At 44.3% G+C, this 12935-nt stretch overlaps 1 protein-coding gene across 1 annotated transcript in view; it reads left to right on the top strand.

Annotated features, from left to right (window-relative positions):
• The window catches only part of COL13A1 (collagen type XIII alpha 1 chain), a 61061-nt gene that overhangs the window by 43318 nt on the left and 4808 nt on the right, over positions 1-12935 (top strand). Inside the window, exons 35-40 of the mRNA XM_055720871.1 lie at positions 1527-1607; positions 4037-4072; positions 6632-6685; positions 6976-7029; positions 7840-7875; positions 11979-12065. Coding sequence (XP_055576846.1) covers positions 1527-1607; positions 4037-4072; positions 6632-6685; positions 6976-7029; positions 7840-7875; positions 11979-12065 — 348 coding nt within the window. The remainder of the gene's footprint in view (positions 1-1526; positions 1608-4036; positions 4073-6631; positions 6686-6975; positions 7030-7839; positions 7876-11978; positions 12066-12935) is intronic.

Here is a 12935-nt window from a genome sequence, read left to right as displayed (position 1 = left end):
TCTATACCCTGTGAATTCTGTTGTAAAGCCACTCAAGAACTTCACTGCCCTTGGTGATGAGGAGTTTTCTAATCTCCATCTACATGTGTTTATGCTCAGAATACACCATTGGTCTGCCTGCTGTAAAAAAGTACTGAGATGAAAAAAATATTTGAGTAGAAATGTTCAGTATGAGACATGTATGTATGTCAGTACATATGACAAATGACAGTAGAGAGCGGTCTTTTTCCTCTGACATTCTTGGCAAAGATTGGAAAATACGGAAAGTGTCTTAATTCTTCTGGTTACGCTCAGTAGTTGGCTACCAGCGCTATTTGAGTGCTAAAGGGGATGGTATGTTTATCCTGATTCATCTTTTCTCCAAGTGTTGATTACAGATAGTTATCTGTCTTGCTTGTCTGTACCTCACTAGCCACTGCTATCCAGTGTCTAGGAAACTTCCACAGAGGCAGTTGTCTTTGGGGTATGTGCCAAACAAACGCAGGTGAGCCTGGCGCAGCACAGACTGGAGTGTAGGCAGGGGCAGTACTGCACCAGTTCCTCCTTGAACAGAGGATCTGTGTAGACTTAATCAGCAGGTGCAACGAGATGTCCTGAGTGTGGAAATTTTTGTTCCATCCCTGCAACCCGTAATAAGCCTTTTTGTAATGAGGCTTTCAGTAGCGGGAAAGAAGAGCATTTTACACCCTTTGCAGACATGTCAGAAATAAGTAACTCTTCCAGGCATGTGCTCAAGCCAAATGCTGGTGTAGAGCAGTGATGCACGGCTGTATCGAAACCGGAGCGCTGGCAGAGTGAGTCAGCAATGTGTTGTCTTACAGTGGTAGGAGAGTACAGCAAGCAGGCTTACTGTTACTGTGCAAACACGGTTCTTCTGACACTGCTGTTTCAAAATGCAACCACAATAATGTTTTAAAATGCCTTATGAACAAGAAGGGGGAGGGGAAGGAGGGGAGCAGGATCTTTGGGTTGCATTTTGAATTTATGAAAAAGGAGTATCTTGTTTAATATTGCTTTATAGTTTATAATACAGAATTTAAAAAATATAGTTGGAAAAAAATGATGAAATTATTTTTTGCCAAATGTTGAAATCGATGCCTTTTCATTTACAAAAGTGTTTCCAAAAATTATTTCGGTATGATTTTTTTTCAAAGCTTGTCATTCACTTCCAGTGGATCCACATCTTAAAATGTAAAACCACCCTATCAGACAACTTCTAGTTACTTACATTAACCTGCCATTCCCTGCAATAGCCTGGAAAGCAACGCAGAAGTGAGCTCAGCTCCCCTTTGGCCGTCTTTAAGCACTGGGCCTGAATGTCCTTTTACTGCCATTGACTTAAAAGAGGTGCTTACACAGAGGTTGTCTGGCTGGTACTGATTTTCTCCACTGGGCTGAGACTCGGGCTAAAGCATTACTCTGCTGCCTCTTGTATTCTTTTTGCTGCTTCGCTCTCTGAAAGGAGGAATGTTTGTTATATAAGTGGTGTTATGGTGGGTTTATTTTCTGCTTCATCCTTCCTTTAGGGGGAAGCAGGGATTGATGGACTGAAAGGAGAGAAGGGTGCCCAGGGTGAAAAAGGAGACAGAGGGCCACTGGGATTACCCGTAAGTATCCAGGAAGCAAGCAGCACTTTATGAGCCAAACTTATATCAGCTGTAAAAAGATCCCTCAATAGGAGACGCACACAGGGATTTAACACGTAAAGTCAGAGATGATCTATAAATAACTGTGCCTTTGCTTTTTAAACTTAAAGCCTCAATTTCTGTACAGAGCCTTTATCTTTTAGATCTGTTAAATAGATCCTTGATCACTTTAATTCTTCCTGCTTCTGGCAGGATTGGGAAAAACAAGCAATAGGTTTCCTGTGGGTTCTTCGCACTTCACAAGACCAGAAACAGAAGTCAAAAAGACGTGAAAAAGAAAACACTTTTCCAGCTGTTTGTCACCTGGGCCAAACTTTGTACAAAGCTTTGTGCTTCTGAATGGAGTCAGCTTCTTCACTAGCCGATACTTTCCTCTCACTTCTGCAACGGAATCAATGCTTCCCCTGACATGGTAGAAGCTTGCTGTGTTCCCTGCTATATGTGAACTCAGCCACATCAGACTAGTGTTAGTGCACTGCTTAGCTTAGCAAGGGGGAATTGGCAGAATGATAAAGAAATTACAGTAGCTTTAGAGATACAAACCTGAAGACGTTGCGAAGCTCTAAGCTCACAATGTAAAAAGCCTCTTCTCCCGCTGTCTGAGCTGACAGATGATAATGAATTAGTGGTAACTAGTTCCACCCAGTTGCTCTGCAGCCCCCGAGTTCTCTCCTCATAAAAAGCACCAGTGGCAGAGCACGCCCTCTCCCTTTGCTGAACACACTGCCTGGAAACAAGCTCCGCAAAGCGCATCTTGTGTACTGTGTGACTTTGTTGGCCTGTGTTTGATCACCCAGATCCCTTGTCCCTGACTGAAATGTGCATGTCCTTGTTTGTAAAACGTTTTCCTCCTTTTATTGTGCTATATAGCAGTTACCTTTTAGGGCCTGGGTGCATCGCATGTAGCTAGGCTCTCAAGCAACCTCATCATGTATGTATTCACTGTGGCTCTGTGCAGAGCAAGGGGGGAGAAAGCCACACTTCTGGAAGGCTCAAATGCAGAAGATCGTGCCTCAGCGAAGCAGAGAGGAGGAAAAACCCAGTCCCCATTTTGCCCTGAGAAATGCAAATGGAAGCTTTCTGTGTAAATGGTTATTCCCTCAGTGGGGTATCTGTGGGGTATCGGGACAGGGGACAGAGGCTTTTATGACAGTCTGAGCAGAAGATGCCCCAGCAATTATCCTGACAAGCTTATCAGCGTGGCAGGGAACATGCTACCTGGTTTTCCTACAGCAGTGAGCCCCATGAGAAACCAAAGTCCCTTAGCTCTTTGCATCACTCTTCCTGAGCTGTGGAGACGGGAAGACCAGCTCAGAAGCATCCTCTTAGAAATGTTTTGTGTTTGGATCAACAATATCTGCTGGCCAACTAGGGAGCACAGATTAGTGAGCTGCTAATAAGATCAGCGAGATACTGTGGATCTTGTATTCCTCCTCAGAGCTGCCTAAGTCTCTTCATGAGCTTTCCCATGCCCAATCCAGTGTGTTTTCAGCCTGTCACACTAAATGCAGTGTCAAACAGGTACTGAAATATTTCAAAGACAGACTCTGTAAAATCCCACAGCTGGATCTGCTGCCTTTTCATGTGTTACTTAGGACTTGACATCATGCCAGAATTTCAGCACATTTCAGCACTGATTGCAGTAGCCTTGGGCTTCTCCCTATGGCCAACAAGCTGAGTGTCTCCTAGCCACTGTCAAGAGACAAGACACTGGGCTAGATGGGCCTTGGGCAGAGCCACTCTTAAGTTTTATGGATGAGGAAATTCAGGGCAAGAGCCAAGTGTTCAGAAAAGTGCCACATAATCTTCATCTGGTGAAAATCTGCACTGGTGACACAGGAAGATGAGCCACCTGTTTTAAAAGCTTCCGAACAATTGGACGTAGAGTGGAGCAAGCCTGGAGCTAAGCGTGGAAGTCCTACAGGACTTGGGTTTCTTGGTAGGACCGATGGCTCTGTTCTGCTTGTAAATGCCTCTGTAACCACAGGCCTCTGGTCCTCTGAGCCTTGTGTCTCATCTGTGTTGCCTAGTCTGCTGCAAAGGCAATGCAAGTTTCAACTCCACTGTCACATTGTCCTTTTCACCACCTGTCACAGAACAGCTTCTTCCTCAGGGGTTTTCTTGGTGGCACATAGAGAGGGAAATTTGCATTCTCAAAGGGATCTAAAAGTTGCAGGTCAACATTATATGTATTCAGTGTTTCTATGTTTTTGTTGGTTTGCCTGTAAGTACCATCACCTGTCCTTGAGATCTTAATTTTTGTTTATTGCAAGCATATGTTTGTCTCAAGTCACTGCTTCACTCACCTCTCCCCTCCCCTCTCCTTTCCCCCTCACCCTCCTCCCCTCTCCTCTTGCCTTGTTTTTGTTAACCCTCCCCCGTCTGTTCAGGGTGCTTCAGGTTTAGACGGCAGGCCTGGACCACCGGTGAGTTCCATTTCTCCATTACCCTACGTTCCTCCTCCCCAGTATCGTGATTTGTCTCGTCTCTTCCACCAGAGTCTCGTTTACACCAGGAATAACCTTCTTTTCTCCCAAAGCAGGCTTGGGAGGGGGGTTAAACTTAGACTGAGAAGTGCTGTCACATGCTTGTCTTTTTTGATACTACAGTCTGTCTGGATCCTGGGATCACAGGCTACTTGTTCCACTTTATCTCAATAACAAGATGAATGAAACCTCTGCATGGTTCCATGTTGCTCTGTTCTCCTGTCCTCTTTATTGTGAGGGGTCTCCATCCTGTCTTTCTCCACGGTAGCCTTGCTTGCCATCTTGTAGGGACAGTTGTTCTTCAGTTTTGCCTTAGGCATAATAATGACTGTGTGTCTTGTCCTGTGAGCAAAAAGCTTTGTGCTTTGTTTTCACACGTGGCACTTCAGGCTGCATCGCTGTGAGTTGCAGGTATGCTTACAGGTACCTCTCCATAGCCTGGTAAGCAGCTCACCGCAAGAAGTTGCATCTAAAAGGCCGCCTGCAAGCAGGACTAGCCCTTCGCCTCTCAGCAGCAGAATGCCATGCAACTTCAGCAACTCCACACATGCTTTGCTTAGTCCCAGCTGCCTGGGGGTGCCAGTGGTGGGGTGTGTTCCAGTTTAATATATACCTCTGAGAGGCAGCAACATCTAATAGTGGAGCGGGAAGATGCAAGAGCCCCACTTCTTGCTGCTAACTCACTGTGAGATGTGAAGGAAACAAACTCCTTGTGCCTAAGTTTCTCAGTCTGTCAAATTCAGAGTGAGACAAGTAACGCTAACCTGGTTCTGCAAGCCATTCTGCTGTTGTTGGGTAACAGAATGCTATTCTTGGCTGTTAAAGGGCCAAATATTTTTTAATCCCTCTTGGGAAATCACACATCGCTCATGTACAATCCATTTGACTATTTAAAAAGAAAAAGCAATTTCTCCTTCTCAGCATAACTGGAAACAATTCAGCTGCTCTAACTTCTGAACAGAATCTGAATGGCAGCTTATATAGTCACTTGTTTCGGGAAACTGTAGATTTAACTTTATAAATGTGGTGGCGAGATCTCAATGATCTTAAAATAATGCATATGTGCAGGCAATTGAGATTTCTGTGATGTGAACTCCTGTGCATGACCCTAGGGAGAACCTGATTTTCTCACTTCCTTCACTACATTGAAGTTGTGTTGCACGAGCTACTTCTCCGCTTACATTCTGCAGATCTTAACTTGTCTGAAAAGCTCTCCTGATCCACATGAGTCATCCTGCTCACTTTGGAGGGGTTACTTTAGTGCCTAAGGATTACAAGCTCACACTAAAAAGTGCAAGACCTTTTCCATAAGGCTGTAGAAAGGTGTCCCTGTTCTGGAAGCGTCTTCCTTTGGTCTTCCTAGAAGGCAGGTAATGAGCCTCAAAGGTATCCTTTCGTCGAGGTTCCATGAAGGAATTGTGGCTCGATACCTACACGGTTAGCAAAGTTCTTGCTGATCTAAAAGCATGTGATACAGGGTTAGGAAGGTAAACACCTGTCTATACTATGTAGTTAGGTGGGCGTACTGCACACCGCAGATTAGAAAGCTATCCTTTATCTAGACTGTAGAATGTGGTCTGGGAGAGTTGTAAGAGACCTTCCAGTGGGAATACTCCACAACAAGTTCAAGGAGTCTATGCTGAATTGAAAGTGCCTAGCCAGAAGGACTATTGCCTAACTGCTCTGTTGCCGGCATTAAAGATAATCTTCGGTTAATTTCCCAAAGCCCAAGCAAGTCTCAGCAGCACTGGAAAGTAAGTTTGGTATGCTAGTGGGAGATGGCCCCTGTGTCAGAGGGTTGGCAAAAAGACTGTGTTTTCCTGTTAGCATGATTGGGAGCCTGGTGGAGTGACATAAATGGCAAAAAGGGAACAGAGGGACTGGGACTGAATGATAGCCCTTCATTTGCATCTGTGTAGGTACACATCTGCATTCACCTCTGCAGCATGTTGTTTTTAAACTTGCATGATTGACTGGCTGCCTGCCACCAAGTAACAGACCTCTTTCATTTTTGCTCAACTCAACTGACTTCGGGGCGGGGGGGGGGGGGGGGGGGGGGGCGGGGAAGAGAAAATAAGGAAATAAAGAAAAAGAAAAGAAAATTTATTATCATATATCTAAATGACCTTTATTCTGCTACAGCTTTCAGCCTTGTCTGATAGAAAATGAGAGAGAAAAAAAATCCCTCCTGTGGAACTGGTAGCAATGCCTGCTGTAACAATTGTCAAGAGAGAGCTTCAAAATTAAAAATAAGGCTTTGTAAAATGGTGCTGGTGTGATCTAATGTAACAGTAGTTCCCATGTTCTTCAAATTGCCTGTAACAGCTACTTCAAATCCATCGCCACCAACACTGAAAGCTGTAGTGGTGCTAGATGCCTTCCACCACCAGACTGTCCTTCCCAGCTGTGCTTTTTCCTAAAGGAGCAGCAGTGTCTCCTGCCTTTAATGAGGCCCTGGAATAAAAATATCCTGATGTGTTTTCCTTCCTACAACTACAGGGTACTCCAGGACCAATTGGGGTTTCGGGACCAGCAGGACCAAAAGGAGAAAGGGTGAGTTTTCTTCAGAACGGACCAATGCTCTGTAATTTCTTTGAAGATACCGCAAGTCTCTGTGATGGTGAAGCTCTACGTTTTTCTAGAGCTGGAACCGCTCTCTCCTCGTGCATGTAAGACCCTCAGCTGGGCCTCTTTGAATTTTGAGTATCTCATCCTCAGGGTTTTCAGGTGCTTTGAAAGGGGTCCTTTACTTTTCTTCTATAGTGCTGTTATAGGCACTGCTGTGCTGCCTGTTTGTACTGAATAGGAATGTAAGACTTTCTACTCTCTTGTCTTCATTTCAGGGCAGTAAAGGAGATCCTGGAGCTGTCGGACCAATGGGGCCAGCAGGGCTTCCTGTAAGTATGGAAGTACCAGGGATTTTTTACCTACAGTGCCTCTTCCCTTGCTGTGGTTGATAGCTTAAGGTGCTGCTGTAATACAGCATTTGCAGTTTCAGCTACGTTAGGTGATAAAAAACCAAAGTTGCAAACCTATTTACACTATGAGAGCAACAGAAAGAGCTTGGTAGCTTCAGAGCAATGATTCAGAACGAGGAGGATGAAGTTGAAGGCAAACTAATTCGCCTTGGTCCTCAAACTGCCAAAAGAAGCTGCACAGGACTCCCAGGACATGTTGTCTTAGCCCAAAGAGCTGCTTTTGAGCACATCTGCTCTGTTTCCCTTTCCACAGCTTGGGTGCCTGCCTCCCACCTGTCTGGGAGGGCCTGTCTTGTCATTGCAGTGACAAAAGCTGCCTTCAGTGAGGTTACTTCCACTGTTTGGGACTATTTTTTGCAAAACGGGGCCCATGTTGGAACTGTAGTGTTATGTAATCATGGAGCTGCTTTGTTGTGTTTGCTGGTTTTTTCAGGGGCTGCATTCTTTGAGCTAGTTCGTATTTTATCTGAAGAACCCTTAGAGTAGTAGAAGTGGTGTTACAACCTGGGTGGTCTAATGGAGGTGAAAAGGAGGTTGTCTGCTGGAAAATTTTTTGTCGGGGTGGTTTTTTTTTTTGTTTGTTTGGTTTTGGTTTTTTTTTTTTTAACCATACAGCAATTGGTACAAATGGTAAAAGCAAACAACTGGGCACACATTCTTCTTTTTGAGTGGGAATACAATGGGGCCTACTTATTTTAAAATATTTCTTTTTGTGTTGATGTATTTCAGGGTTTACAAGGTCTACCTGGTGACAAAGGTATCCGGGTAAGTTACCAGGCAAACTTCTTGCATTTAGTTACTAATGTCTTCACACAGTGAAAGACCGGTTAACTCCTGAGCAACCTTAAGTAGCTAGCATGTAATTCTGCCTGCTTGACCTTCATATAAGTAACTTTACAAACTTGTATTTTAGCAGGTGATACCTGTAGCTTGTATAAATGAAAACTATAGGAGGGATTTTCTAATGTGTTCATTGCTGTCACAGCTCTCTTCTCACTGAAGCATGGGACTTCAGGTGTAGTAGAGTTAGGCTAACATGATATGCTTTAGGAAATCCTGAGTATCTATTTACTGGTGTGTGTAGCGATTCCCATAAGAATTAACTGAGGAGAGCCAGCAAATCTTATTACGTTACTTCTAAATTCCCTCTGAAACATGAAAAAAAGAAGGTTGCCCTCTAGCAAATGATCCTCCAGAGAATTTGGCAGATGGAAATTTGGAAAAAATAAATTAAATTCACCTATCTTAAAGAATCAGACACGAAGCCTCCTCAGGCATTGTCCTGAATGGATGTGATGGTGAAGATTTGGGTCAAAACCAATAACATGAATGGCTGCTTTTCTGTCATACCACCTGTGTTACAGAAAAATAAACGTTACTAAAAAGTGCATGTTGAGAAAATCCTTGCTTTTTCATCAGGTTTTCCACAATGTAAGGAATTTCTTGCCTGTTAAGGCTCTGAATCTTTTTGATAAAAACAGTTGAGAGCTATAGTTGAATATAATTTATAGTTAGAAATATAAATGTCTTCTGGATTAGACTTTGTAAGATTATAGTTTTATAAATACGTCAAGTAGTTCAACATAGCACAGATTTGTATGTCTTTATGCATGTACTCGCACATACATTCTCTTCATAAGACTCTGGTATCACCTAAGTTTATCTGAAAATGTAAAGTTTTACAGTGCATGTGCCTGTGTGGTGATTTCATTATATGAATTTGCTTTTGATACAATAGTGAGTGTTCTCTGTCCTTTATCTGCAATGTATTTCTGAGCTTACTCTGCACAGAATGGGCAATTTTGGAAAGCAGTAGCCAACTGGCATCTTAAACTAGGGGAGAAAGGTCCACGTTTCATGGGAGCTCTGAAGTTCTCCCCTTTTTTAATCACTGCATTTCTGGCTTTGCTTCTTAACTTCCCCTTCACTAAGATGTGTTTTATTTTGTTTGTGCGGCTTCTAAACAAAAAATACTTTAACAGAATTCCTAGACTTTTTCAGTTGGTTGTAAAACTGGGCATCTCCTTTAAAAGAAGGATCCCTTATTAGCTGTAGATAGGCTTTCACTGAGCTTTCACATGAAAACAAAGGAAAAATGAAACTGCACTTCCTTGTAGACGATGAATTGGAAAGCATGAGTGGGAAGTTTTGTTGGCCCCTTGAAGCATGCATGCACTTTGCATCACTGTAGCCAATATTTTGAAATGAGAAGTGTGAGAAACTTGAGACTGTAAAAGGGCAAGCGCAATATCTTTGCAGGTAGTATCCTAGAAAATACCACTTTTCCCACTGAGTCCTTGTACAGGGGCTTCCCCTCTTCAAAAATTGTGAGCAGGTCACTACTGCTTAGAGCTAAACAGCATGGTTTTGGTGAGTCCCCTTTACACTGCTGTTTTGTCTGAATGCCTCCATCCCTTTGAAGTCATCAGAGAGATCTGACAAGTACCATTTAGCAGAACTGGACACAGTGCTGGTTCTCCAGGATTTGCTCTGCAGCCTAAACACCGGGTCTCCCCTACAGTGGGACACATGGCTTCCACACCAGAACCTCCTCAAAAGTGTGGGACAGTCTCTCCCAACTGCTGGCAAAACTATAGCAGCAGTTCAGTCAGGAGACTTGCAAATGAACAAGAAGAAAGCTGTGAAGTCAAAAAGAGAAGGCAACACCCCACTTCTGCCCTGTTCCACAGGGGCTGGGATACAACACTGGCCTCTGTGGAGGTGGGAGATGTGTCCATTTGAAATGCAGCTCTTCCTTTCAGACAGCAGCAGTAAGCACAGCGCTTCAGTGTGAAGGTTTTCAGTGCTGAGCACATTAAAAATGAGGATCCGCTTTGTTAAGCTCCCAAATACTTTGCCAAAATCCTTTCTATTACTTGATGCAGAGCAGTGGTTTGAAATCCCAGAAATGCTTCTGCTGCCCTTTTTTGAGGGGGAGGTCAGCATAGCTGCACCTGGGGACAGGTAGAGAGAGTATTGTGGCACTAGGTAGCAATGGGAACAGATGGCCTTTCAAGTAACCCAGCTGAAAAAGTATAAACCCTGATTTTTGCTACCAGGCTGATCTTTTCACTGTTATTTTAATGCCTGTGGTTTTTTTTTCCTGTGTGTATGTGCGTCTTCCTCACTCCTACAGGTCCACCTTTGTCCCCTTTATCCCTGCCTCCTCTTCTGCCTTTCTTCCCGGTTCCTTCCTCCTTCCTCCAGAGCAACCCATGCCTCATTTTCCTGGATTATCCTCTCTGTTCCAGTGCTTGGTTCTGGGTGACTTCTCATTACCTCTCCTCTCCCATCCATTTCTCTTGCCAGCTTTGGGTTTAACATTTTCTTTTTATTTTTTTTTACTAAGAAGAAACAGCAACCTGTGCTGTCTGATTTTATCCCTTAATTCCTTTAACACTCCCCACAAGGACCCTAAATGCAACTCCCTGTGCAAAAACTCCTTTTCCTGTTTTATGCTTAGCAGCTGTGAGAATTTCCTCTGTTATACAGAAAGATTTGGTATAGAGAAAACTGGCAAACACCCATGCTATGCCCTGCCTTGGCTGACCGGCTACAGGAGGGATGTATCCTCCCTGGGTAGGGAGAGCCAACAGGGCATCTAGGCATTCCACCAGCCCCATTCGTGGCGTGGCTGGCTTTCATTGACCTAATGCTGCCCCTCCTCAAGAGAGTAGGCCTCCTTTTTGGTTATGATTTGTTAAACTGTGTCCTCTCTGCCCTGGCTCTGGAGTAACTCAACATGGAGCCTGCGGAAAAATTGCAGTATCAAACTGCTGTAAGAATCATACCGCCCTGGGGTACGTCTGTGCTGCCAGAGCAGAGGGCCAGGGGCAGCCGCTGCCCTGTGGCTGTGCTGCTTAGGGCTAGTCAGCCCCTTGTCTAACAGGTTTGTCTGGGGGAGCACTACTCAGAGCGCCCCAAATGACAAGCAGGCTGTGCAGATTGTCCGGGCCGAGTACATGCTTCATTCTCTGGCTCTTCTCTATTTAGCATTGTTGACGCACCCCAGTGCACAAATGACTGTAAGATTCGGGCAAACACGCTCATTCAAGTTAAAGCTTTGCTGCTGTGAGATGTAGAAGTAATTGTACATCTTAAAAAAATAAAATAAAAACCTCTCAAAATCCCTAAACCCCCCCTTCACACACCCCATCCCCCTACAAAAAAAAAAACAAACCAAAAAAACCCAAAAAAACCCCAGCTTTTAAGGAAATGCTAGCAACTCATGGTGGCAAGCAGTGTTCATTAAACAGTTTAACCTTTTCCCATGAGTGAGAATTTTTTTGAGAATGAGAATTCAGAGTGGTGAGAAAAGTACAATCAACAGAGGGCATCTGTGCCGGCAGTGCCTTCCTACCACAGCAGGAGAGGCTGCCTGGGGTCTGCTGCAGGTCTGGTCATCGGAGGCAGCTTCCCCAAGAGTTCCTGTGGCAGAGGAGGGACCCTGTGTGTCTAGGGCCAGCCAGTTCTCAGTGGGTGCCTCTCTCTCCAAATGTATACTGTACTGAAGGTGTAGGAAGTCCAGAGAAGTCATCTCATAGTGATGGTGCTGATGGAGGAGGAGTAGTGCTCCTTGCAGGCCTGCCCATAAAGTTCAGAGGCGCTAGTAATCCCTTTGATGCAGAGCCCTTACAGTCTACCAGTGTGGGACTTTAGCAATGGCCCATGTGTTTATGCAGCTAAGTAATGGTTAGTAGCTCCATATGTTGTTTTCCACTCAATGTCTCAAAGGGAGATTTCTCTTCTTTTCAAATGTTTCCTAAATGTTTATCCTTTTTTAAAACTATCGCTGACATTTGTTTGAAATGGATGATCCTAAAGCTTTTGTGTATTCTTTTTTTCTTGGACTAAACTATTATTTACAGGGGGAGAGGGGCAAGAAAGGCTCTAGAGGGTCTAAAGGGGATAAGGGAGACCAAGGAGCGCCTGGATTAGATGCACCCTGTCCGTTGGTATGTTCTGTTTCATCAAATGTATTGTTTTAAGATTTGTTGATGGGGAAGAAAGAAGGAAAACATAAATAATGGTCTTGCAAAAGTACAACACTCAGGTGAGGCCCAGCCTGGTTCCCACTGCTATCAATGGCAAAGCTGCCATCATGATGGGGAACCACTGGTCCTTTGAGCAATCAGGCTGTTGAGTGACCATGCTTATATTCCTTCCTCTTCCGGAGCTCACAAAGGTTTGGGGTACATGGGGTGTCCTATGTGCTGGGAGCCCAGGGCTTTCTCCTTTGTGGATAGAGCCCTGTGTCTCCTCTGCTGCTGGTTGTGGCTCTTCTCTGGAGGTGTTTAATGTCATCATGTCTACGTAACGGCAAAACCTGAATGCTATTTTTCTTGCCTTGGAATAACAGCCAGCTGATGTGATCGCCTGAGAGCAACACAGGGCACTCGAGCTGCATTACCCAGAGGGAAAACAAATCTCACTTATTTCATAAGGGATATGTTTCTGTCAAAAGATACTGTCTATAAATGTAGACAAATGAATAAATATAGGAATTTGTGTACATTTTCATCTAAACTCATACACTACGGCAAACTGCCAAAAATCTGCAGTACTGCCATAAATCCCAGAGTACTTGTGGATCATCCATCCAGAAATCCAGCTGCTGAGTTTCCTAGTGAGGACAGGAAGAACGGATGATTTCAGGACAGAGGAAACACCATTCTCGTCCTTCTCAGATTTAGCTCAGAGAAGTCTCTCCTGACTCGCAGACAACAGAAAGGAAACTGCTACTACTGATTACACAGGCAAAACTAAGACGGAAAACACGGGCCATCTGTATGATGGGTATGCAGCAGAGTGCCCTGTGATAATCC

The sequence above is a fragment of the Falco cherrug genome, chromosome 9 (assembly GCF_023634085.1).
Source record: "Falco cherrug isolate bFalChe1 chromosome 9, bFalChe1.pri, whole genome shotgun sequence".
Lineage (NCBI taxonomy): Eukaryota > Metazoa > Chordata > Aves > Falconiformes > Falconidae > Falco > Falco cherrug.
Note: the sequence above shows the minus strand (reverse complement) of the source record. Positions and strands in the feature narration are given on the sequence as shown.